Below are 26,871 nucleotides of genomic sequence, written 5' to 3' on the forward strand. Positions count from 1 at the left end.
AGAAACATTCAAAAGGCAATATCAGTGGCCAAAGGAGTTGTATCCGCTAGATTTAAATGACCGCCTGTTAGCAGTACAAAATCCAATACTCGAGAAGGACCACGAATCTTCAAACTCTAAAGAAGTAACCTTCAAAACTGGAGACTGGGTAATGCGAAGAACTCATTATCTATCATCTGCACTTAAGAAAGAAACAGCAAAGTATATGCCTTGTTATGTGGGACCATATATAATCGATAAAATCCTGAGAAATTGTGCCACACTAAAAACTTTAGACCAACAAGCTGCAGGAACACAGAACTTTCGTAACTTAAAGCTGTACAATTTATCTGATGACACGAAAGCTGTTCTATTAGTGAAATATCAAACAAAAGGAAATACACCTTCAATTATGAAAAATTTTACATAAAATATAAAATTTTTCATTTTTCATCAGGGGGAAAACTGTACTGCTCCACTAAAGTGAACCTGTACAGTTGTCATCATCATTATAAAACTGCACAGTTGTTATGTCAGTACGATTTCATATTTATGTTGATATTTAAGTTTATTTTATTTATTTACTTTCATGTTTTAGTTGTTTCAAGTTTTGTTGTAATATTAATCCAGTTTATAGGAATGAACTTCTAATTTGTTTTCTAGTTATAATAGTGTTTTCAAACATTAGGTGATATGTGTATAAATTCTGCACCTGAATACGAAAAAGAGAAAAGCAAGTTAAAAATTTAAATAATATGCGTATTAAAAAAAATGGTTCGTAATGTATGAAGTTTGAGTGTTCTTAGTGAAACGTCGATTTTTAAGTAACTTCGTACATTCTGTGGTTTTGTTATTGGAAGGAGAAATATAATTCCAAAAAAATTTATAAAATTCAAGTTAGATGGAAATTTGATGGACTTTGTGAGTACCGAAAATGGAATTATAGCTACGAAGCAAAACCATCGGTAACTTGTATTTTTTTCATATTATATTTAAAGCTATTTGAAGGGGAACATTACAAAATGATGTTTAGCTAAGCAGTTTAATCTTGTCCAGGAGGTGAAGCCTCCTGAATACGTAATCTTTCCCAAAATGAATCTGTACTAAATTTAATGAAGTTATAAGACTAACTGGAACTCTCAGCTTTAGGTCTAACAGCTAAATCAACAGTTTTTTCCGATAGAACATGTTTTCATTTCATATCATATTCAGTATCCCAGGATAATACAGCAACTTAGGTAGATATAAACAATCCATTGATAATATGATATATTTTACTGTACGTTGAATACTATGGAACTAAATATCGCCGTATTTTAAAATAAACAGCAGTAAATAATTATATGGAGTTTACAATATATATATCGTCATTTCATCATCTATCATATACATGACGTAATTGCTATTTTAAAAAAAAGATACTACGAAATGAATAATAAATAAAACAACAAGGAATTTATGATGTGTGGAATAATAAGTAAAATGAATTATACGTAAATGAGTAATTGTAGAAGAAGTATATAAAGAAGTATATATATAAAGTAAATAAATGGAAGGGAGCTATTTGATAATAATAAACAAATAGTAATTGAATAGTTTGGTGATTATGACGATTGAATTTCCATCATAAACTATGACCATACTTATGGTTATGATAATTTAGTTCCATTGTTTATTATACTTTAATCTAACGAATTATCAGCTTAAGTTGCGTACATGGGGATATGGTTTGCTTTGCTTACCTATACTTTCTTATATAACCTATTATGTATGTTCTTCACTTATTTGTTTGAGATTCTGTAATATATATATCAAATTTGATTTTGTATGATGTCTGCTAATACGTTTCATTGCAGCAATAATTTCGTAATTCATGTTACATATGTATTGTGATGTAATTATTACATCGATAGCAATTTCGATAAAATAATCTTACAAATCCACATTGTGAAATTCTGAATATTAATTATTCGTTAATACATGCCTCTGATAAAACTTTTGTTTACATTTTGTTTACTGATAAGCTGTATTTTCAATTCTGATGAGTCGTACATGACTTCTAAAACTAATATCTTGTTCGTCCACCATCCGATGGACTCAAGATAAACTTCTTTCCGGAGAACAATCCGGTGGCGATCTATGGGCCGTGTTTGATGTTCCTATTTCCAACAATTGTGGACAGAGGGCGTCGAACAGAAAAATCACCGTTGTGCAACAACTGCCACCTCCAGTCTGATGTAATGTCACACGTCTGTCAACGGTAAGGATGTTTTCGGGGCTGCAGACCTGGACATCGGAACCAGCGCTTGCGTGACCGGCATTACGGGCAGTGGGGTAGGACATATGGAATAAAGGGTTAAGGAGAAAAAACTAAGCAAATATTTCGTGTGGAGAGTGTATATGAAGTCGAAACACGTAATTTATTAAGAAGCGACGAAATGCAGCTAGAGACTTCCAAAATGTGGGTGTAATGCAGAATGAAGTAAAAAACAAACACTGTGCAAAATTAGCAATATTGGAACTAATTAAAAGAAGAAAAATGTGAAATGAAATTAAATTTATGGTTTAACGTGCCACGATATTTAGGCTAAAGCAGACATATGATTAATGGCAACAAATGATAACCAAAGAATTGGCGGAATGAAAAATGGAAAGAAACGAGAGAACCCCTTAGAAAACATACAGACACGATGTTCTCCACTACGAACAGAAAAAGATGGGGATTAGAATATTATTCGAGAAAGAATTGTGTACAACAAATAACCTAGATGTAATGACATGTAGACAAAGGTATAGACAGAAGGATGTGAAATAAGTACTTGTCTAGGCATTTGTAATGAAACAAATAAAATAATTGAAACCTTGAAATTGATCTTTCTTTTCGTTTGGGGACGACTTTCTTCAGTTTTGACGTCAACCTCAAAAGTATACTCAAACAAATATTCCTCATGTAAATTAAAAACTTAGATACCAAAGGTATTACAAATATTTAGCACTCTTAAATGTTTAATAAATTTATTATTTTTTCTATTTAGTTGAAAGTTGGGCTGGAGTGATTATATGATGCAATGCTGTTTGCTTTTCCTGATAACTTATTTCCTACAATGCATGGCAGATGAATACCTAAGTCTGCAGCGTCTTTCTACAGATGTCATGATAAAAAGCAGCAAACATGACCAGAAATCGCGGAAGAGAAGACATCTCGCATTTCCAGAGGGTAGCAGTTTTACTGTAAGTAAATATTATTTATGGCTTTATAAGTATACGGTTTAATATAATTGTATTTTTTGTAATAAGCAGATTTCTACAAAAACAAAGTAGTCCCGACCTTGATAAACTCACTTTCTAGTGTTTAACACAATGAAAAAAATATTGTTAGAAATAAATGCTTATGGTATTGATGCTGAGATTCCGAAAACATTTTATGATATTAGACGGTATGCCAATGGGTGAAACACTCTCCCCCGTAGGGGGGAATTGCAACTTGGTATCCTGATAGAGGATGATTAACAGAAGAAAATACCTGTTGGCAAACATGGAAGTTCAGTCTTTGCCAGAAAAGTCCTATCATCTCATCAGGATGCAATTCTTCGTAAAAAGGAACCACATTTGAAACTTGTCATGAAATTCCCTAATTACAATCAGCTTGTCTTCAAATTTAAGTTTTCCAGGTCAAGAAACCTAATGGTTACCATTAGAATTCTTTACCAATCACCTGGAGGTCAGTCTTCATATACGCTATGACGTCAACAGTCGAAAACGTAGGGAAAATTGGAATTCGCCATTAAACTTGCCACTAAATTCACCGAATCGTTAATTATTTTCAAACATAAATTTTTGACATCAATATACCCAATGGTCATCTTTAGAATGCCCTACCAGTCACTTGGAACTGTATAATTATATCACGTTATCAACTGAAGGATTTCCGGTACAATCAACCATGAAACTTGGCACGAAATTCAAGGAATCGTGTTAACTTTTTTTTTTTAAAAATATCTTCGATTGTCGAGGTCGAAACCTCCACAGGTCAGAATTAGAATGATAGAATGTACATGGCAGTGGATAGGTTTGAGCTGTATGATGTCATCACTGGTCTTCCTCAGTGTGTGTATAGCGGCGGAGATCTTTATTGAACTAATTTTTCTTGTTACTTAGTAATACTATCTGAGGATTTTTCGTCGCACGGTATTTTTAATGTAATTCGCAGAATTACACTGCGACAAGTCTGACAAAGAATAAAAATGTGGCGGGTCTTTGACACACGAAGTGTCATACTGTGCGATGGGCCTCACAGCTGGGAGAGAACAATATTATATTGTTAAAAAAAAATATAGCTGGATGAACAAAATGTATTGCTGTCCTAGTCATTTTTATTATTGTAACAGTTATGTCAATTATAGTACTTGTAACTATAAAACTACCTCATAGTTGGAAATACCATATAGATCGGTTGTTAAGACCATCAAAAGATTTATTGTGGCTGTAGCAACGATAAGAGATATATTGTTGTAGTCATTCTAAAAACGCCAAGCTTCTTGGTGCAACGTGGGTACTCCTCATTGTGATTATATTTTATGGTCGTTACAATCTCCCTTTTTTGTGCTTCTCTTACAATAAACATGATTGTTATAACATTATTTTGAAAGTGCTAGCCATAGGCTAGCTCCCTTTTGGAGGGCTACATCCTCTCTTAGGTGGGAGAAGTGAAGGTATTATGGTAGAGGAGTAAGGCATGGGAGGCTAAGAGTACTTTATTTATTTATTTATTTATTATTTATTACTAGAACTAGGACATTATGATCTTTTCGATCATAATCATACATGAATGGTGGGTTTAGCTTTAATAACATATGGGCATTAACATAACAAGTATAATTGAGCACAACATAAATATAAATATGGTAATTATAGAAATATATATAAGTGAGAAAATAAAGCAAAATATAAGAACAATAGAAGCACGAAAATTAAGATGAGATAATTTATATAAATAGATGGAAAAGAAACGTTACTTTGCATATACAGAGGTATGTGATTGTTATTGATAGGGAAATAAATAAGGAAATAAGCAGACAGTATATTATAAGCAAAGAATATTAATGATCATAACGAAGGATTAGGTATAGCATGCATGATACGTACGACATAGTAGCTCTAGGCAATGAAAACGTATGAGGCCCATATTAGTAAATAATGGTAATCACTGTGCTCGAAATGATGGGTGAATGAGAGGAAGATGTTCATGAATGACATAATCTGTGATAATAAATAAAGCAGGGTCTAATGGTGGTAGAATATAGTGATATAATGTGAAGAGAAGCGAAAGTGGAGGATAGTAATAACGGTGAGGTGTTGGATGAAGTGCTAAATAAAGCATTGTATCTTGAAGTAAAGGTTGGCGAGTTTCGAAACGTTTGGCGATATAAGTGAGCCTCAGTTTTTCAATGTAGAACTGTAAAGTCGGAAAGGTAATTAGACTATACAGATCTTGTGTGGGACTAGGTAATTTAATACGGAATGCTGTACGGAAAGCATGGCGTTCTAGGATTAAAAGTTTATTTTAGAACTTTGGCGGGGTAGCTGACCAAGCAGTAAATTCGTATGTGAAGACTGGTCGTAAGAATACTTTGTACGTATTTAGTATGGTGTGTGCTTTAAGGCCCCAAGTGCTACCAGTCAGGATTAAGTCTATTGTAGGCTTTAGTAGTAACGGTTTTCAGATGTTGCAACCAAGTAAGATGGCGGTCATGTAATTCAAAGATATGTAACAGTATTACTGAGTTGAATAGGCACCCCATCAACGTGTAGAGAGAGTTTACGTGGATTTCTACGGAATTTGGAAGTTCGTCTGGGTGGTAAAAAAAAAAAACTATGGCCTGAGTTTTAGCTGCGTTTATAGTAAGCCTTCAGAAAGTACATCAAGTGTAGAAGCCATCGATATCAGTCTGTAACGTAGTGTTGATCTGTTGAATAGTTGTTCCAAGTGCTAGAAGAGCCGTGTCGTCCGCATACTGGAAGAGATAGACTTTATCTGGTAATCGGGGCATATCAGCTACGTACAGAAGATATAATAAAGGAGAAAAAGCCAACCCTTGCGGTACTCCATAGAATAGAAAGATAGGATGTAATAAACTGCCTCGTACTGAGATATAGGTGATACGATTGGGAGCTGGAATTTGAGAAGTTTGTATATAAGTCCAAGGTGCCAGACCTTGTCAAATGCTTTCTCCTAGTCAAATAACACTAAGCAGGAAGATTGAGCTGAATATAATGTTGTGTAATGAGCGTTGTGAGTCAGAGTAGCTGATCATTGATAGAGAAGGCTGGTCCAAAGCCTACTTGTGTGACTGGAAGTAAGTTATGATAGGCTATGAAAAGATGTAATCGTTTAACCCGAATACGCTCTAAGATCTTACTGAAGGTGGAAGTAAGTTGAATAGGTCTATAGAATGTAATATTCTGCTGAGGTTTGTGTGGTTTAGGAAACATGAGCTTCTTAGATGTTTTCCAAGCTAAAAGAAAAAAGCCAGTGTGCAGTACGAGTGTGTAAACATTCGCAAGAAGAAGCAGTAGCGAGATAGGCATTCTTTGATATGGCGATATGTCACGTTATCGAGATCAGGTGCAGTGTTTTGTTTATTATAAAGAACTAGAGAGATTTCGTGAACAGTGATGGGAGCAGACAGCAGCATTAGTAGGTAAGATATGAGTAATACTTGGTTGAAGTTGTGACGATGAGGTATTAACCCGTCTGCAGCGTGTGGTGCGTTGTCAGATGACGGTGTTAAAATTTCTTGTAAGTGATCTGCAAATGCATTCGCTTTATCTCGATCGGTAGAAGTAGGTATGTCGCTTAATAAAATAGGGTAAGGTATAGTAGTGAATTTCCCACACAATGCATTAAAGCGAGTCCAGAATTTTGTAGGATGCGATGTTTCGGAAAGATTGTTGCATGTCTTCACCCAGGAGCGAATTTTATATACTTTGACGTACTGTAGTTGTGAACTGTACGTTGAAGTTGTTTGTGATGTCGGAGTGCTTCTGGATTGCGAGTGCGGAGATAGTCTCGTTAGAACTGGCGTGGACGTTTTATCATAGTGATGTATTGAGGCGTAAGCTTAGGTTGATAGGGAACGGATTGTGTGGTTGGAATGTACAAGTTGCTGGCTTCCTGGATTGCAGAGGTAATGTAGTCTATAGTCTGATATAAATCGTCGCTTGTGGTGGGTTCGGTTAGATCACTGGTGAGGTCTGAAATATGTGTACGATACAGATTCCATTTAGCTCGCAATGGTAACGAAGAACTAGTTGTAGTTAAACATGGTTTATAGACTAGCTTGATGAGTGCATGATCGCTACCCAGAAGATCAAGGATTTCGACATTGCAATGTGATATAAGGTTTGTTGAGGCGATGACTATGTCAGGCTTGGTGTTTGAGATGGGGCGTGTAGCTTGCGGAAGGTCAAGAATAATTCCAGTAGTGTGAGTCGTTATAAAGTTAAGAAAATTGGTCCGGTCACCATCGCTGCGGCTATGCATATTGAAGTCAGCCATCTATTGAAAGTGTTGGAGATATATTGTACGAACTGCTCTGGCAATGGAGGGTTTGGTCTGATATATATAGTTACCAGTGTGATTATGATATTTTTGAAATAAACAGTGGCAATCAGGTATTCGGGAACAACTGTTGCAGTATAGTGTTGCTGGCGAAAAGGGATGTGAGAAGAAATTCCTATGGCCACTCCCCCATAAGCTCGAAGTGTAGGTAGAGGGTTTGCAGAATGGAGTATGGTATAACGTGGTATACGACAAGAGCGAGAGCGTGTAAGAAATGTTTCATTAAGCAAGACTGTTACATGCTCCTCAAGAAGAAGCTGTTCAAATAAAATTTTGTTCTTTGGTAGTGATCGGATGTTGAGAAAGAGAAAGGTTAAAGCCATTATATTAATAGAGAGTAGTGGCATGTGATTTATGGAAATGGACAGTATTGCCGGAATAAGTTGCAGTAAAATTGACATGGAAGGTGGTTTTTACTGCTATTATGATTTGTTGTAGGATATGAGGCCTAATGAAAGGATGTATATTTTGCAGAGCTAGTGTTAGAAACGTTAGTAACTGGTCTAATGAAACAGGAGCATCAATCGGATGTGGAGTGGTTTGAACTGGTGTCGGTGGTCACAAAGGAACGACGAGTTCAGGATGGTTCTAAATAGGGTTCTTCTTTGCCTTACACTTGTAACTGTAGGCGAATGCTGTTCATTACAAGTGGCGCATTTTGGTGGCAATTGCAAGTTATTACAAGTCTCGGTGTTATGGGGACCAGCAGAGTAGCTACATTATTTATTTGAACTTTTACAATCGAACGTCTGATGAGCATCGACAGCGCGCACAGCGGATTGGCATAGGAACTGGTATTCCTGATGACTCTACTCGGTGTTTCTGGTTATAAATGTAGGCTCCTGATGCCAATAGCTCGTCGATGGTGTCTTGATGGTTTGTAAGTACACGAACCATGTAAGTAGGACCTTGGTCGTTTCGAATTTGCAGTGCTTTCGCAATGGTATTGCCTTCTAGCTTGAGTTCCTCTTGGACCTCTTCATCTGTAGAAGAGAGGTCAACCCCTGGAATAACTACAGATAACAATGGTGATCGTTTTGGTGGTGGAGGCTGCTTACGAATGGAAGAGTTCAATGATTATATCTTCGCATTCAGTCCAAAAGTGTTAGGCACTTTCATTAATAGGCACTTTGTTTTCTACCGTAGTGAGGAGTTGTATCCAGTGTCTTTAAAATTTTACTATTCCTCTTATATATGATTTGTGATATAGCTGCCGGGGGAGGTACTTGCGCAGTTAGATGGCGACAAACTTCGCATTGCTGAATTTCACGTCGAAATTTGTGAATAACATGGAATGAACTGAATCTTAGGTAGATCCATCAGTATGATTAGAAGATGTAGCTATGTGTATTGGGACTTGGCCTAGATCCGGAATAGAAGTATATGTTGCTTTTTCGGTGGTAGTGATTGTTAAAGTCGTTCGGCGTAACTGTCTGTCTCTTCAGATGGACGTAGCGATCGGCTATGGACAAAACGAGAAGAGATGGCTGAAGTTACAGAGGCAATTGAGGCCTGAGAACCTCGTCGTTTCTGAGATTTAATAATAGTTGAAGAGCTGTGGCTGGGATCCTTTCGAATCCTGAACTTCGTGTTGCTCTCGGAAGGTCCATCGAAAACTTGAAGTAACCCTGAATGCTTGTCTTTCGTCGGTTTGCCTAGCCTAGCCGTGGGTCCACCATCGAAAATCCGCCTCTGGGCTGACGCCCAAATGAAAAGATGTGTTACGCCTATAGATGTGAAATGAAAGATTTGCAGGTTTGACTACACCTTTGGATAATAGTCAAGGTATAGCTGGCCTCCAGTCAGATTATAGTACCGTTCGCTCTTGGCTAGATGAGTCTGACGAATGAAACTCACCAAATGGAGAGGAAAGAAAGCCGAGGATGAAGAAAAAATATATTCAAAACTCGTCACCGTTCTACAGAAGTGGGCTTCAGAGACCAAGTCTTTGGAAAAGTATGTGTACTTTTGTAACATCCCATATCAGAAATATCTAGCAATTAACAGTGTGAATTTGTGTTGAGTCTTACTTTTTCCTATAAGCAAAGGTTTACGTGGTATATTTGATATTTGTACCAAGAGACGTACGAGTACAACGTATTGTATTTTCTATAATCCTTCACAAAATTATGTTCTGAGTATGAATTTTCTAACAGCAGTTACATGAATGCCAGTGCTACCATATCATATAATTATTTGTACTAGGAACACAGCTAATGAAAATTATAGACATTTGATTATCAGAAAATGCATAAACTTCCATAAATAAATTTTCCTTCACATTTCTCTGTTAATTCACGTAGAGTCCATGTTTTAATAACTGGTTTGCTATTCCTTCGGGCATATTCACAATTGTTAAGACTCTTCGTTCTTGAAATTGCAAATGGCGACGTTGCTGTTTATCCTTCTGATACTCTGTTCAGCTCGCTCGTAACACGGAATGTTATATACAACTATTTAAATTGTTTATGCAACTGTGTGTATTATGCGTGCAACTATAAAAACGACAAATATGTAATATATTTTGCACAACTCATGATAATTTCCTCATATGATTCTGGTAAGATAGGAGGTAATTTTAATATGGTTTATGTAACAAGAGTTATGTTTCTTGTGCCATGCCAAGTTTAACTTTATTTTAACTTTACTCGTTTCTAGAGTGCAAACCTATAAATTTTGCATGAACTTAAAACACTTAGTCTCAAAACCATGATTTTTAAGTTTATCATGAAACGTTTTACAGGTTCAAATAAAATAATTTTTATGTCCCACATAATTTTCATGCATATCTTTATAATTAAATAAATTAAACTTTTTATGTTCGACCTGGGTTGTATTTTATTTCAACTGACGTTTCAAAGAAAAATGGACCATAAAACATGAGTTCAAATAGAATATAAGATGGATGGAAATGTCAGTTCAAATAAGGCACAACACAGATGGAACACCAAACGTTTTATTTATCTAATTGTAAAATAAGATTTTATTTTACTAATCTAAGTATAATGATAATTAATCCATCAGACAAGCCTAACAATAGTAAATAGTACCGTCTAATAGGTTACGAATATGTACAGGAAGTCTATAAATTAATTCTATAAAAGTATGTACTGGAGAGTAAATGCAGTTTAGCTTCAGCATATTTCATGCTCAATTTAGGTCATATTTCATGCATTCACAGCTTGTAATTATTGATTATTCCAGATTGAAATTGAAATAGACACAGGAGCAAATATACCAGGCAGAGACCTTAGTTATGGAGTAACCGCAGAAATAGGATATGAGCTACCCGATTCTCGAATGTTTCTGGAGAAATACCAAGAAATTTATCTTCATCGCAGAGAACGAAGAGATCTATACAGTAAGATAGGGCGGTTACTGGAAACGTAAGCTCATTCTTCATGATTTTTCAATTCTGGTTTATTATGTTCTCGAAATTAATTCCGAATTCAAAATGTATTTTTGTGTATGTTTTAAGAGAGAATGTTTTCTGACGTTGTTAAATAGTTTGCCTTAATTAGATCCTAAAGAATATAGTAATCAGATTCGTACCCATAAGATTAAGATAGGGTTGCCGAGATTACTTTTGGGGTCTAACTTGTATTCACATTCGTTTTTCTAATGTTCATTCCTTGAACACATATTAATCTAAGCGAACAGCTGAAAGTTTCAAGGAGGATCAAGAATGTTCCAGCTGAGCCTCTCTAATCAATCCTGTAGCTATGCGCTTAAGAATGAACCTTTGTAATATTTGAAAGGTAAACAAGCAGAAAAAGTGCATCAGGCGAATTTTATGTTGTAAACATGAATTAACAAATTCACTTGCATCAATCAAATTTTGATACAACCGCTTAAGACATAAATAATACTTATAAGTCCAATGATATGGAGGATCATACTGTTTGAAAAGAGTGTGGTACCATATGTTCCGCCCTCTTGACTAGTCTGTTTCTTTGGAAGCTAACGTTTTTCTTCATTATTAAGATAGTTGAGACATGGATTCACTTCGAATGTCGAACTAAAGTGTTCTCCAACAAAAGTGAGAATAATATGGCAGTCAACTAACAAACCAGTCCAAGTAAAGGAATTGCATTATTTTTCTCTATTACTCAAAATTAAATTTATTAGGAAAAATAAAAAATCACTCAAAATATAAATGTGATAGTTTACTCACGATTGCATCACATTAACCTTTTTACCGAGCGTTAACAACTGAAATAAACGAAAACTGCTTTGGTAGGTAGAAATGACATTTTACAACTGTAATTTTAATTTTGATAACTTAAATAATAATAATAATAATCATAATCATGATAATTTAATTGCCTACCAAATTGATTCACTTCTCTCACTAGGAAAAGATTAGTGATAATAAATAAGCGAAGTTGAGAACAAGAGTTCAAATAAGCTATGGAAGATGAAAATTCTATATTAGTTTACTAGTTAGTTTAGTACAAGTACAATCATATACACTGTGCGTCAAAAAGGATATTAGAATTTTGAAAGCATATAAAAATATATTGAAATAACTTAGAGAACCGATATACGGGTAAATTTGTAGCAAAACACTTCAAGTTTGACTCGTGTAATGCCGTAGTATCACATTCCGTCGCTGAGAGTGCCACCGTGGTGCATTCATAAAATAACAACTTCCACAGGTGTGAAACGTGCTCCGTGTGTTGTTATTTCATAAAACGAACTCTGCAACAGCTGTTCAGCATAGATTCAGTACGGAACAAGGTAAGAAGCCTCCTAGCATTCCTACAATTTACAGTTGGCACAAGAATAATGTTGAGACTGGTTGTTCTGTTCGCCAGATCGCCCGCCCTTTGCTGCTGCTGTTGCCGAACAGGTTACGGAAAGATTTGTCCGTGATCTCAATGAACCAATGCGGCATATGTCTCGCAAGACAGATATTTCACAAAATGCCTTTTTTGCGTTTACACTTGAAACCATACAGATTCAAAATGGTACAGCAAATTACTAGTATAGATAAGATTGCTTGTGGAGAATTCTGTGTGGAAATGTAGAATTGGATAGAAGAAGACGAGACATTTCTTAACACAATTATCTTCAGCGATGAGAGTGTATTTCATATCAGTGGCATGGATAACACCCGCAACTGTAGAATCTGCGGCAGCGAAAACCCACTTCAAACCATTGAACTCGTTACAGTTCAAAGGTAAATGTGTTTTGAGACCTCAGCAAATTTAAAGTATAAGGTCATTTTTCTTCATGGAGAACACTGTCACTGGTATCGTGTATCTTGATAAGTTGGAAATTTTAAATTCCTCAGATAGATGAAGGCGAACAACAAGACGTGAACTATTACTATCAGTAAAGCAGTGCACCGCCTCATTTCTACAAGGAAGTTCGAAATTTCCTTGATATTCGCTTCCCACAAGGGTGGACAGTCACACTAATAGATATACTAATACCTGTGCTATCACCTGACTAATACATGCCTCTAGCTTGGAGAGAATTTGCCGATTTAGAACTATAGTGACAGTTTAATAGCAACATCGAAACTGCAGTGTTTGTTTCATTGTTTTAATTATTTCAAAATAGAATAAGGTGGTACTTATATTTATTTTTAAGCATTATTCTACGTATACCAATATGTTGTGATAACAATTGTAACATAAGGTATGTAATTGCTGCTATAAGGTATGCATCATTATATTGTAGAGAAGTCAGCTGAACTGCTTATAGCACAACTGATCTACGCGTTACTGTATGTATAATTGCATCGATTTCAGAGTCTTATGATATCGAAATTTCGAGGTGGGTCAATGCTAGCATCTGAGAGGAATTGACCATTCCAGAGAATTTATGACTAAGCTAGATCTCCCACTCTTTGGTGGGTAGCCAATTAATACGCTGAAGATCATTTGTAGACAAGAGTCATGTATTCAATAGCCTGCCAGAGGTAACCATTAAATGACCGATACAAATAATATCTCATAGAATATCATGGGCTACCTCTCACGATTTGCAGGTCGAATTGTATCCCGCGGTTGACGAGTTGGCTACCTCTTTTACACAGAAATTATATTTCAACCTCCTAAAAAAAAAACTTACTACCTTGTTTTGAGTTAAGACTAAGCTTCAATATATGAATATATAGCAGTACATACAGGGTATCCCACACTTCCCATATTACAGATTCGTAGATAAAATAGAGCTTCAACGTAAAACGTGCCACGGCAAGGAGAACCTTGTTGCTGTAGATGACTTCAATGGCGCCCTTCTTGGTAGCTGCAATATAGGTTTCATTTACATTTCTCAAACGAAATGGAGGCACGAGGTACCATTTTCTACTAGAATTTTACAAGGAACACAACAAAAGAAACATATAAGGAGAAATAGTAATACAAAGTAATGAATTCAATTTTAAAGCTGTCATTACTTGTCAAAATGTATAAGTTGGGTTACTATACGTCCCATTTTGACTGAACGACTCGGTTTAAGGGTTCTTCTTGTAATATTACTCCGGTTTATAGTTTGTCTCGGTTTTCAGTCGGGATGATCTCATCACCTTTTTTTAATGTGTATCTTATCTTCATTACTTTATTCTAAAATATTACTTTTGGAATTAGATAGTTCCACATTAACAGATATATACATAATCTTAATTTATAATGCAATTGAATTTTACTAGAGCTTGCCATGTCACGACAGACAGTTCAGTCACATTGTTTAAATCTAACGAGGAAACAGTCTTAAGTGTAAACAACCGATTTGGCTGTGGTCGGGATATGTGTTACGGGAGACCAAAGTAGGAGACACGTATTTTGGCGTTTGAGCCCATACGTAGAAAATTCCGAAATACGGAACCCCAAAATGGCCCTACATGCCATAACTAGGAAGCGAATAACGTTACTTGTACGCAACCGATTTGGCTGGGGTCCGGATATGTGTTACGGGAGACCAAAGTAGGAGACACGTATTTTGGCGTTGGGCCCATACGTAGAAATTTCCGAAATATGGCGCCCCAAAGTGGCCCTACATGCTATAACTAGGAAGCGAATGACGTTACTTGTACACAACCGATTTGGCTTGGGTCCGGATATGTGTAACGGGAGACCATAGTAGGAGACACGTATTTTGGCGTTTGGGCCCATATGCACAAATTTCCGAAATATGGGGTCCCAAAGAGGCCCTACGTGCTTTAACTAGGAAGCGAATGACGTTACTTGTACACAACCGATTTGGCTGGGGTCCGGATATGTGTTACGGGTGACCAAAATAGGAGACACGTATTTTGGCGTTTGGGCCCATACGCAGAAATTTCCGAAATACGGGACCCCTACATGCCATAACTAGGAAGCGAATGACGTTACTTGTACACATCCGATTTGGCTTGGATCCGGATATATGTTACAGGAGACCAAAGAAGGAGACACGTATTTTGGCGTTTGGGCCCATACTCAGAAATTTGCGAAATACGGGACCCCAAAGTGGCCCTACATGCTATAACTAGGAAGCGAATGACGTTACTTGTACACAACTGGTTTGGCTGGGATCCGGATATGGCTATTATAAGCCCAAGTCGAAGACATGTAGTTTATCTTCCGACAAAACCTGACAGGGCGGCAAACTTTACTGCCGCCACTGTGCCCGGTTTCCTGACAGCACACGCCGTATCGATTCAATATTAATGTTCACTCTCTTGCACAAAAGTGTACCGCCCGGTATCCACACATCCTAGCCATAGAAATACAAGCGAAAAAGGCAAACATTCTTTCGCTCCGTTGACACCCTCGTGATCAGCAGATGCCCCTCGACGGCTCGTTCCAGCTGAACATCTGTTCAGAATTGCATGGGTATCACATATGCCAACTTCATGACCGTATTGAAAATCTACCAATATCGGACCCTGTACATTCGACATTCCTTTTTGTGGGACCTAACAACAAACACAAGTCTCATACCTTTGGATATATTATATCATATTCCAACCCAGGCCAACATTCTGTAGCGGTAACGTCATTCGCTTCCCAGTTATGGCATGTAGGGCCACTTTGCGGCCCCATATTTCGGAAATTTCTGCCTATGGGCCCAAACGCCAAATTACGTGTCTCCTACCTTGGTCTCCCGCAACAGACATCCGGACCGCAGCCAAATCGGTTGTGTACAAGTAAAGTCATTCGCTTCCTAGTTATAGCATGTAGGGCCACTTTGGGACCCCGTATTTCGGAAATTTCTGCATATGGGCCCAAACGCCAAATTACCGGTAAGTGTCTCCTACTTTGGTCTCCCGTAACACATATCCGGACCCCAGCCAAATCGGTTGTATACAAGTAACGTCATTCGCTTTCTAGTTATGCCATGTAGGGGTCCCGTATTTCGGAAATTTTTGCGTATGGGTCCAAACGCCAAAATACGTGTCTCCTACTTTGGTCTCCCGTAACACATATCCGGACCCCAGCCAAATCGGTTGTATACAAGTAACGTCATTCGCTTCCTAGTTATAGCATGTAGGGCCATTTTGGGGCCCCGTATTTCGGAAATTTATGCGTATGGGTCCAAACGCCAAAATACGTGTCTCCTACTTTGGTCACCCGTAACACATATCCGGACCCCAGCCAAATCGGTTGTTTACACTTGAGACCGTTTCCTCGTAAGATGCATGTTCCTATAAATAATTACTGATACATCCGGCAGCATGAAATAAAAGTGGCTCTTTGCTGATTAGATACTCTATACCATGGAAGTAGTGGACGTCAACTTACCACCAAAGTGCCCCAATTTGAAAGATTTGGAATTACAAAATTATGGTAACCCTATTTGCGTATATAAGGTGTAGAAAAAGCGAGGTCATACTACTGTAGTTACAATGTCTGGGTGTGGTTCAGCGAGCATTTTCACGAATGCGGGTCAAGTATCGGGATCACCATGGGCAACGGAATGTGCAGCACATTTTGGCTGTTTAAAGCCAATCACTTATCTTAAGACAATGTTTTCTAACGTTATTAAATGGTTTACCTTGATCAGATCTCATAGAAGATAGTAAACAGACTCGTAGGGAGAAGATTAAGACAGGAGGAGCGAGATAATTTTTTGGAGACTAACTTGTATTCATCTTACATTTTGGACTGCTCATTTCTTGAACACATAATAGTCTAAGCAAACAGCTGAAAGTTTTAGGAAGGATGAAGAATGTTGTAGCTGAGCCTTCATGATCAACCCTTAGCCATAATCCTAGTAGTGACTAAACGTTAGAATGAATCTTCATAACATCTAACCTGTAAACAAGCCAAAAAAAAAAAAAAAAAAAAAAAGTGCATCAGGCGGGTGAAGTATCGGGATCACCACGGACAACGGAGTGTACAGCACTTTTTAGTTGTTTAAAGCCAATCACTTATTCTGATCAGAATAAAATATATAAATACATAAAATGAAATAAAATCAGATTGTGGGCAACCTGAGAGCAAAGATCACAAAAATTGTCGCAGTGTTACGCCTAGGCTACTAAGATATCTAATACAACGGGCATTTCGACTGATTTTTTTTATTGCATTAAAAAAGTACTTCAAAGCTAGCTAATTACGGAGAACACCTCCTTTCGCTTATGTGATGATTCTAACTAGTCGAAATTTGAGATTGAAATCTGGTCTGCTACTAGTGCACTTAAACAATGACCACTATGTACGTCATACGTCGGTACAGCAGAAAATGCCTGCCCCACTCAGGAACGAAACGGCTTAGCGAAAGATACAATACCTGGTTTTCAAATGTGTACGACCTTGCTAATAACATGAAGAATAAGAAAACAAACAGAATTTAAGGCTTCCTTAAAAGGAAAGCTGTTTGTCTATCTATTTATTACCAATTATTTGAAAATAGGAATAGGTACTTGAATATTTTATGACAAAGTTGCAGTGTACTAATTTGCAATATTATTGACATTGTTTGCAGCCTGAGGTAATAAACTAATTAATGTTCTCATGTTTGAGTCACCGGCCGACCTTACAAAACGAATTTTATTCATTCTTAAGAAAACCCAACAACATAAAAGCACAGTAACTTGATAGCAGAGTACTAATTTCTGATATGAAAGTTCGTCGTGGATTCTATAGTTATGCGTTCAGGAAGGAGCCAGAGGAAATTAACACATGAAAAATAAACACTTCCCCATATAAAAATAACCTAAATTATTATCGAGTTCAACACAAGGACCCACAAACTTAAGATAATCATGTCCATGAGCTTTCTAACAAGGAACCCTAGGTATCTATCAGAGTCCGATTTTCATGAAACTTTGTATATAGAGAGAGTACCTCGGGAAACTCGCACAGCCAAAATTGTAGCTGCAGAGTCCAAGACGTTGGGACACTAGGACTCGAGAAAAATCAAAAGTGGAACGTCAGTACATTAAGGACAGGTGAAAAAATGCACGTTTTTTTAAAAAAAACTCATCATTGTAGCGACACGAAATGAGCATACATGGATACGAGATGGTCGGTATGATCTGTTAAAAGTTATAAAAAGAATATCCGCCATCTTGAAAGAGGCCATGTTGAAACTGGTGTGATTGGTGTAAATGAGAAAAGGGTCATCCGATGCATTAATTTTAACGTAAATAGCCACAAAAACCTGTTGGTGAAGTCTGTTGTTGGATTACATTATTCCTGTGCTTCTGGTCTATTGGTGAAGTCTGTTGTGGTATTACATTATTCCTGTGCTTTAGGTACAAGATGAGCAAAGTGTATCTTATGACCCCAAGCAGATGCACATTATGGAGCGCTATGAGTGGGATCAGTGGAACTAGAATACCGAGCGAAATATAATTTTAGCACTACACCATTTGTGTCACAGTCAACATGTAATTGGTGTGGATGTGCTGATATGACGAATTCAATCTTCAGATTAATGTCATGGTTGACATTAGCTTGTAACTTTTTATTAGACTTGACTTAATTCGAACAGAAATCAGAACGTCATATCAGTCCACCTATAGCGCTCCATACCCTGCATCTGCTTGAGTGTCATGAGATACACTTTGCTTATCTTGTACCTAAACCACTCTACCAGAAGCACAGGAATAATGTAATACCACAACATACTTCACCAACAGGTTTTTGTGGCTATTTACTTTCAAATTAATGCATCGCATGACCCTCTTCTCATTTACACCAATCGTACCAGTTTCAACATGGCCTCTTTCAAGATGGCGGATATTCTTTTTATAACTTTTAACAGATCATATAGACCATCTCGTATCCATGTATGCTCATTTCGTGTCGCTACAATGGTTAGTTTTAAAGAAAAACGTGCATTTTCTCACCATGCCCTTAATGTACTGACGTTCCACTTTTGATCTTTCTCGGGCCCTAGTGTCCCAACGTCTTGGACTCTGCAGCTACAATTTTGGCTGTGCGTGTTTCCCGAGGTACTCTCTCTATATACAAAGTTTCATGAAAATCGGGCTCTGATAGATACCTAGGGTTCCTTGTAAGAAATCACCAGTGCTATTATCGGACTACTTTATACATTACCAATATTATTTCACCATAATATCGTCACTCATACTGTCCCTTGCTTTAGCCAATGAAACATACGTATAGTAAATTGTTTATATTAGTCCATTTACAGATTGTAATCAGCATTGATCTGGAACTCGATTAAGTTACACATCTTTATAAACAAGTTACCTGTTTTCATATTATGTCCATGGTACAAACAGCTTGTTGAGAACAGCCATATTATGCCTCTTTGATATTTTCTATCATTCATACTTTCCTTAAAAGTTGTGTTTATTAAAAATATTTTATTGTTTTTAGTTTGCGCAACATGTAAGCTACATTTCCTGATTATTTTGTGTTCATATAACAACAATTTGTTATAATTTCATTTGTATTTCTTTACATCAGATAGGTCAATAGGCTCCTCATGTATTGTGGTTTGAAATAAATAATTACATTGCAAGTCTTCAAAATTCAAAAAGATTGCAGGATGCTTATCCCAACACTGTTCATGAATTGACAAATCGCAACTCTTAAAAAAACGTAATAAATTTAGAAAACATGAGCCATGGCAAAAATTGCAAAGTACGAGTTGAAATCTTAAAATATGCGATGAAAATTATGAGTGTTGACAATTTAAAAGATCGAATACTGGAGGTTTGGTGCATATAAGAAGCAGTCCTAAATTCATACTAGTTAACTATAGAACAAAAATAAGCATACCATTGCCTTTTTGAAAAAAAATGCTATAAAAATGAGTGTCACATGCCATGGTTTTCATTTTTCGAAACTTCACTTTAATTCAAAATGGCGGATTTCAAGATGGCTGCCGTCAGGGTTAACTTTACCTAACACTTGCCTCTAGGCATAATATGTATTACCGAAGCTTTTATTCACTTATTATCATTAATACGCGGGTTAGAAGCGGAGGTAAGGGACTTAACGCACATAGTAAGTATAAAACAATTAATATTCCTGTAACTTTTGTCCAAATGTGTGCATCTTAAAACTAACTTCACCATTGTTTTCCTGATTAAATTCTAGCCAGAAATTATGTATCATGTTACTCAATTCCCATTTAAAAATATGACCTAAATTCAAAATGGTGGATTTCAAGATGGCTGCCGTCAAGGTTATACCTACCATACGACTTCCCCCTAGGCCTTATATGTATCTACATGTTTTTTTTTATTATTATTATTAACACTCCGTTTACGAAGGGTAGTAAGAGACTTCTGTAGTAATCTCTAATAACCACATCACAACTCTTAAAAATTATTTTTAAAGAAATAAAACAAACATGCACCATGACAAAAATTTCTGTCATCACAAATAATGCATACATGCCCTCTATCAGAAAACAAAATTTCATTGAAGTCGGGGACTGACACCTGGGTGATGTCCCTTGTTAGATATTCTCAATCTGCACGTGATTTAATTTGAATGATATAGTACTCAGACTCTTAATGGTTTGTGTAATACAATAATAAGGTAATCCTGTTTAAGTGTACAAGTATTTAAAATATTTGTAATGATAGAACATTACAGATGACCTTTAATGTATTTTACACTAGGAAAATAGGTGTTATTAAAACGTTACGTTTACATACAGTAAATATTTTAACTAATTTGGCACTTTTCCTTTCACTATTCCATTAAATTAATTTGTAGTTTACAGCAAGAGATTGCAATATAAGATTCTCTGAAGCTTTTAATACAGGTCAGTGAAGGATACTGAAATATGACGTCACACCAAAACGTTTGTTTTTGATACCGTGACGTAGCAGCTCATTTTTGTATTGTTTGAAGCGTCGTATCTCCGTAACGAAGAAATATTTTTCTGAGGTTTTTGGTATGTGGTATGTTGGAGAATAGTTCTACACGATGATGTCTTTAAACTACAACTTTTGGTCAGAAAGAAATGTCTATTGAGAAGTAGAATAGATTGCTAAAATTGTTTTAAAAAATGAAATCTTTGTTTTACGTCGCACGCTTATGCCGGCTAGGCTAAAGGAGACGGTGATTATGAGAAATGAGTGAATGGTTTCATGAATAAAGTGGGAGGAAACGGGAGAACCCAGAGGAAAACCACGCAGACAATGTTTGTCCACCACAAAGTTCACTTGACGGGATCTGGGTTCGAACCCCGGACCCCATGCACCAGAGGTGAACACTGTACGGCTCAGCCACTGCGGCCCCTCTGCTTGAGTTGTGTGTGAGTGGGTTTCTAATTATCAGCTGCATTCAAAGTTATATCCTCACATTAATCGTTTACATGTATTCAAGAAATTAGAAATACAGAAAATAAAATTACTGCAACATAATACATTTTATAACATTATTTGTATTGCCAAGTCTTGTTATTTAGTTGTCATCGGAAATGGGGGAGCTTGAGCTACCTTATCAACTCTATACTTGCACCACTAATGGAAGACATGCATTCCAGCTGGTAAAACCAATTCTCAACATATCGTTTACATTTGAGTAGGTAGTCTTATTTCTACATCATAATTTACTAACAAATCATAGGGAGGCATGGAAGCTAAGTGATAGAGCGCGTATCTCTAGTACAGGTGATCCCTGAATCGATTCCCGTCCAAGAAAGTTTGTGGTGGATAGCGTAGTTTCATAGGTTTTCTTGGGTACTCTCATTTCCTTCCATTTCTCATTTCATTCTACCAATTGTTCAATTATCATTCACTCGATTTACTCTTCGTCTCCCTTAGCCTTAAGAGCACAACGTGTGATGTAAACTAAAATATTTCATTTCATTTTAGTAACAATTCATTAATAACTGTATTGGACGCATTCCAAGCAATCTTTACAACAAAAATATTTATGCATGAAATTAATGTCCTTATTGATATTGCATAGTCTTTGTAATATCGCCTTTTCATTTTTATTAAATTTGGTCTGTCATTAGATTATTTATTTGTTATCTACTAAATAACAATAATAATAAATTTAATTTAAGCTTTCAGCGAATTAAGCCAAAGTAACTTAATCAACGTTATTTGTTAGTTAATTAATTCCAAGAAAAAGTCTGTCAATGAATTACTTTCAGTTTCAGTCAAGAATTCTCTGGAAAGGAATGTGTTCTGAAAGCATTGTGTGAAGCATCAGCTATGGGCAGAATCTCGTCTGACGTCATAGGAGAACTAGTTCTTGTAATATTAAGGTAAAGTACAATGTGAATACATAAATATGCAAGCCAATTTAAACTCCTTTGAAATGCTGTTACGCAGCGCACCAAAGACCTTTTGTAAGACAATAATTTGAAGTTGAAAACGTATTACATTCTTCTCATTGTTCAAATTTAATTTAATAAATTCGCATGTTTTATTTGTCTTTAATGTTTCACTTATTAAGAAATTTTTCAGGATTCTAACATTGATTTCAACACAGATTGCGCGTAGCTACTAGATTCTGTGTGGTCAGCACATACATTCCCATTGCTGTTGTTCCTAACTTTTTACACCTGTGTTTCTTTAATTGCCTCACATTGCTAGGTTAAAACCGCATATTGTACTTTATTGGGCTCACCATTCATTTACGCAAAATAAATCTTTTGTAACTCTGCATCTGAATACAGTAATACTTTCGAGAAAATCTCTATTATCTGCAAAACTAAAAAAAAAAAATCAGTAATGCGGAAGTATCGTTAGTGTTTATTCAAAATTTTCCAAAAATACCCATTCTAAGAGGGGGCAAAAGGAGTTCAAAATTTCCCCCAAGAACAGTGTATCTTACGAATTCCGGAATTTGGAAAGATGAAATTCGTCAAGAGAACTCTTCAATAAAAAGTAAGGAAACACATGTTTCAGTGTTTTCAAAAATCCCGCTCGAAAGAAGAGAAAAAGGAACATTTATAAAATATTTAAAATTCCCTTTGTTTAATCAGAAAGTGCCGAATGTGAGGAACTGCCTAAGTTCAAAATCTGAAGCTCCTTACATAGACTTTTAATTATTTTTTTAAAAAATAGGTATTTCAGCATTTCTGATAATTCAGCAGCAATAGAAAAAAGAGGGCAATTTGAAACCTATTCAACTTTCCGTTTATTTATTTACGAAGTGCCGAGAAATTTGATTAAGTTAGAAATGTAAAATTTGGTATATAAACTTTTAAACAAAAATAAGAGAATATGTTGTTCAACATTCTCGAACTGTTTCTAAGGGAGAAAAGTTGGATCATTTCTATAAGAACCAAATTTCTATTTCTGTATTGAGAAGGTGCTCAATGTGAGGGTCCGCTTAAGCTGAGGATGTGAAATTCAGTTTGTAAACTCTTAAATAAAAATAGGAAAATTTAGGCATTTTCGAAAATTTCGCTTCTAGGAGAGAGAATTTACTAAATACTGCAAATTCTCTTTATTTATTCACAGGGTGTCGAAGTTGGGGCCGCGGTGGCTCAGTGGTAGAGCGTTCACCTCTCGTGCTTGGGGTCCCGGGTTCGATCCCAGCCCCCGCCAAGTGAACTTTGTGGTGGACAAACACCGTGTGCGTGGGTTTTCTCGGGACTCCCCCGTTTCCTCCCACTTTCTTCATTCCACGATTTCATTCATTACTCATCTTCACCGTTTCCTTTAGCTTAGCCGGCATAAGTGTGCGACGTAAAACTCAAAGATTTCATCTTTTTAACAATTCTAGCAATCTATTCCACTTCTCAATAGACATTTCCTTTCTGACCAAAAGTTGTAGTTTAAAGACATCATCGTGTAGAACTATTCTTCAACATACCACATACCAAAAATCTCAGAAAAATATTTCTTCGTTACGGAGATACAACGCTTTAAACAATACAAAAATGAGCTGATACGTCACGGTATCAAAAACAAACGTTTTGGTTTGACATCATATTTCAGTATCCCTCTCTGACCCGTATTAAAAGCTTCGGGGAATCTTATATTGCAATCTCTTACTGTAAACTACAAATACATTTAGTGGCTCATCTCCTTTAGCCTAACCGGCATAAGCGTGGGACGTAAAACTCAAAGATTTCATTTCTTTCAAGGTGTAGAATTTGGGAATACAGTCAAGTTTTAGATGTGAAATTCATTTGTAAATTCTTAACTTAAAACTAAAATTTAAAAAAAAAGTTGGAGGTGTGAAATTCGGTTTGTAAATTTTTCTCTAAAAATGGAAATAAAAAATATGAGCTTTGAGTAGTTAATTCCACTTCTAAGAGAAAAAGAGAATACATTTCTATAATACTGAAATTTCCCTTTATTCATTTACGAAATTGACGCATGTGGGGATTTGTTTAGGTAAAAGTAATGAAATTCAGCATATAAACTCTTAAATACAAATAATGAGACACGTGTTTTAGTATTTTTGAAAATTAGACTCTTTAGGGAGTAAAATATGGTGATCACTATCATATCCAAATTTCCCTCTCTTTATTGTAAAAATCCCTATTGTGAAGATTTGCTTAGGTTGGAGTTCTGAAAATCTTTATACAACTTATAAAATAAAAAATAATTAAACATGTATATAGCGTTTCCAAGAATTTGCTTCTAAATATGGTAAGGGGGACAATTTCAATAATATTGAGATTTTCAATTATTTATTCAAAAAATATGTAAGTTGGAGATTGACATTAGTTACATAAACTCTTAGTTTCAAAAATAAGGGAAACATTTATCTCGGCGTACTTGAAACTTCCGCTCCTGCAAGGGGAAGGGGGTAATATACAGGGTGTTTGAAAGCAACACCGACAACATTTGGGAAGTGATTTCTGACGCCAAGTTAAGACAAAAGTATAGACCAATCTGGTTGGACAAATGCTTCCTTTCGGAATTATAGGCTGTCGAAAACATAAAAAAAAAAATAAATGCATATGCCTTATTCAAATATCCAAGTTTCAGAATCCTGCGGTACTTCCGCAATAATTTTTGTAGAAGTATTTGGTGAGTACTGCAAAACATCATATTAGTCAAACTGCCTAATAAAAATTGTTGTGTGCGTACCTTAGGATCCTCAAACATGGATTTTTTGATAGGTCACGTGTAAGTTCCTATGTGAAGTCTTGATCCGATTACGGTAGGTCCCGTAGTTTTGGGACAATGGACTTCTAAAATTCATTTTGTGTGTGTGTGTGTTTTCGACAACCTATAACTCCTAAAGAGATCATTTGTGCACACAGGTCGGTCTATACCTTTTGTTTTATCTTGATGTCAGGAATCACCTCGAAAACCTTGTCGGTGTTGTTTTGAAACACCTTGTATATGATTATATGGAAGTGTGAAAGTAATTAGGTGAAAATTCAGAACCCACCAATATCTAGAAATATGAAATTTGGACAGGAAACTCCTTTTAATACGAGAACAATGAATAAGAAAGACTTTTTTTTCAATATTTATACTAAGGGTATGTAAAGATGATTCAAATGTATTGCCCAGAACAGAGTATCACATAAATCCCTTAAGTTAAGATTAAACACAGCACATAAACTCATTAAAAATAAGCAGACTTGTCCCAGCGTTCTTAAAAGCTCCTATTTTAAGAGGAAAGAAGCATTTTCTATCATTTTTCCTCCTTCACATTAAAAGTGATATTGTATGTTATTTGTGAATCCATCTCAGAAATCGCCGCACCCATTTGAAATGAACCTTGTAACATGGTTACTTTCTCAAAGGTTTTATTATTTCACACTCATTAACGAACGTATCTGAACGTTCACAATATGTCCATAAGTCTGTTCTTTCCGTGCGAGGAACGGATATTTCAGCTAATATATATATATATATATATATATATATATATATATATATATATATATATATATATATATATATATATGGAACATCCCGCAACAAGTTTTGTCAGTTTTTTCACACGGATATTTTATTGTCAAACACAAATATACCATGGCATCATGAACTATACAATTTGCACTATTTTCAGACATTAAGACATTTGTCGTAGCGTGCAATCAGTTTGAAGAAACTAATTGTTAAGGCGGTTGGTACTGTCACAGAATATTTTGATCCTAGAATACCTCTTCGCTGAGTCGAGGTTTCCTCTATCTAATAACATTGGAACTTTTTTCGCGTTTTTCTCAGCAAGCAATGAACAAATTCTCACAAAAATTTGCATGGAGTCAGGTCGATAATAAAGGATTCATTGTATGAGCTTATAATTTTACTAAAAGCCTCCAACTAAGTTATACACTCCCCCCTTTTTTCATGTGAAGATTTGCAACAGTGCGATCTCTGTTTCTTCTTGTTTGTGTTAGCAGCGTGCGAGAAATTCGGGTTAGCCGTTTAAAACTGGTTTTTAAACTCTGTCCATATCACATCTGTGAAATGAAATTTTCTAGACCTCGTCTTTTTCGAGGACAGGTTTATGGCACTGAGAAGGAGTGGGCGCTATTTATTTTCTTTGGTGAACCTGTTGCTTTTAATATATTCGTCCAGTCTCATTCGGGGTTTTGTGGTTACTTTCAAACCTAGCAAAGTGCCTGGTTATTCAAATATAAATTAGCAGACGAGTGTGATACGAGATAATTTTCCTGTGTAGGGGCCGCGGTGGCTCAGTGGTAGAGCGTTCACCTGTGGTGCCTGGGATCCTTGGTTCGATCCCAGCTTGCGCTATGTGAACTTTGTGGAGGGAAAACACCGTGTGCGTGGGTTTTCTCTGGGTTCTCCCACTTTCTTCATTCCACCATTTCATTTATTACTTATCATCATCGTTTCTTTTAGCCTAGCCGGCATATCTGTGGGACGTAAAACTAAAGATTTCATTTTCAAATTTCCAAGTGAAATAATAATAATAATAATAATAATAATAATAATAATAATAATA

At 36.1% G+C, this 26,871-nt stretch overlaps 1 protein-coding gene across 2 annotated transcripts in view; it reads left to right on the forward strand.

The window, feature by feature from the left end:
- Positions 1-26,871, forward strand: part of LOC145666496 (uncharacterized) — a 49,923-nt gene that overhangs the window by 15,208 nt on the left and 7,844 nt on the right. Inside the window, exons 2-4 of one of the 2 annotated variants that reach the window (XM_081733760.1) lie at positions 3,015-3,210; positions 10,805-10,986; positions 22,133-22,246. In XM_081733760.1, the coding sequence (XP_081589886.1) occupies positions 3,040-3,210; positions 10,805-10,986; positions 22,133-22,246 (467 nt within the window). In that variant the 5' untranslated portion in view covers positions 3,015-3,039. The remainder of the gene's footprint in view (positions 1-3,014; positions 3,211-10,804; positions 10,987-22,132; positions 22,247-26,871) is intronic. The other variant, XM_081733761.1, reaches the window with a different exon arrangement.

The sequence above is a fragment of the Thermobia domestica genome, chromosome 12 (assembly GCF_964235325.1).
Source record: "Thermobia domestica chromosome 12, izTheDome1.hap1.1, whole genome shotgun sequence".
Taxonomy (NCBI): Eukaryota; Metazoa; Arthropoda; class Insecta; order Zygentoma; family Lepismatidae; genus Thermobia; species Thermobia domestica.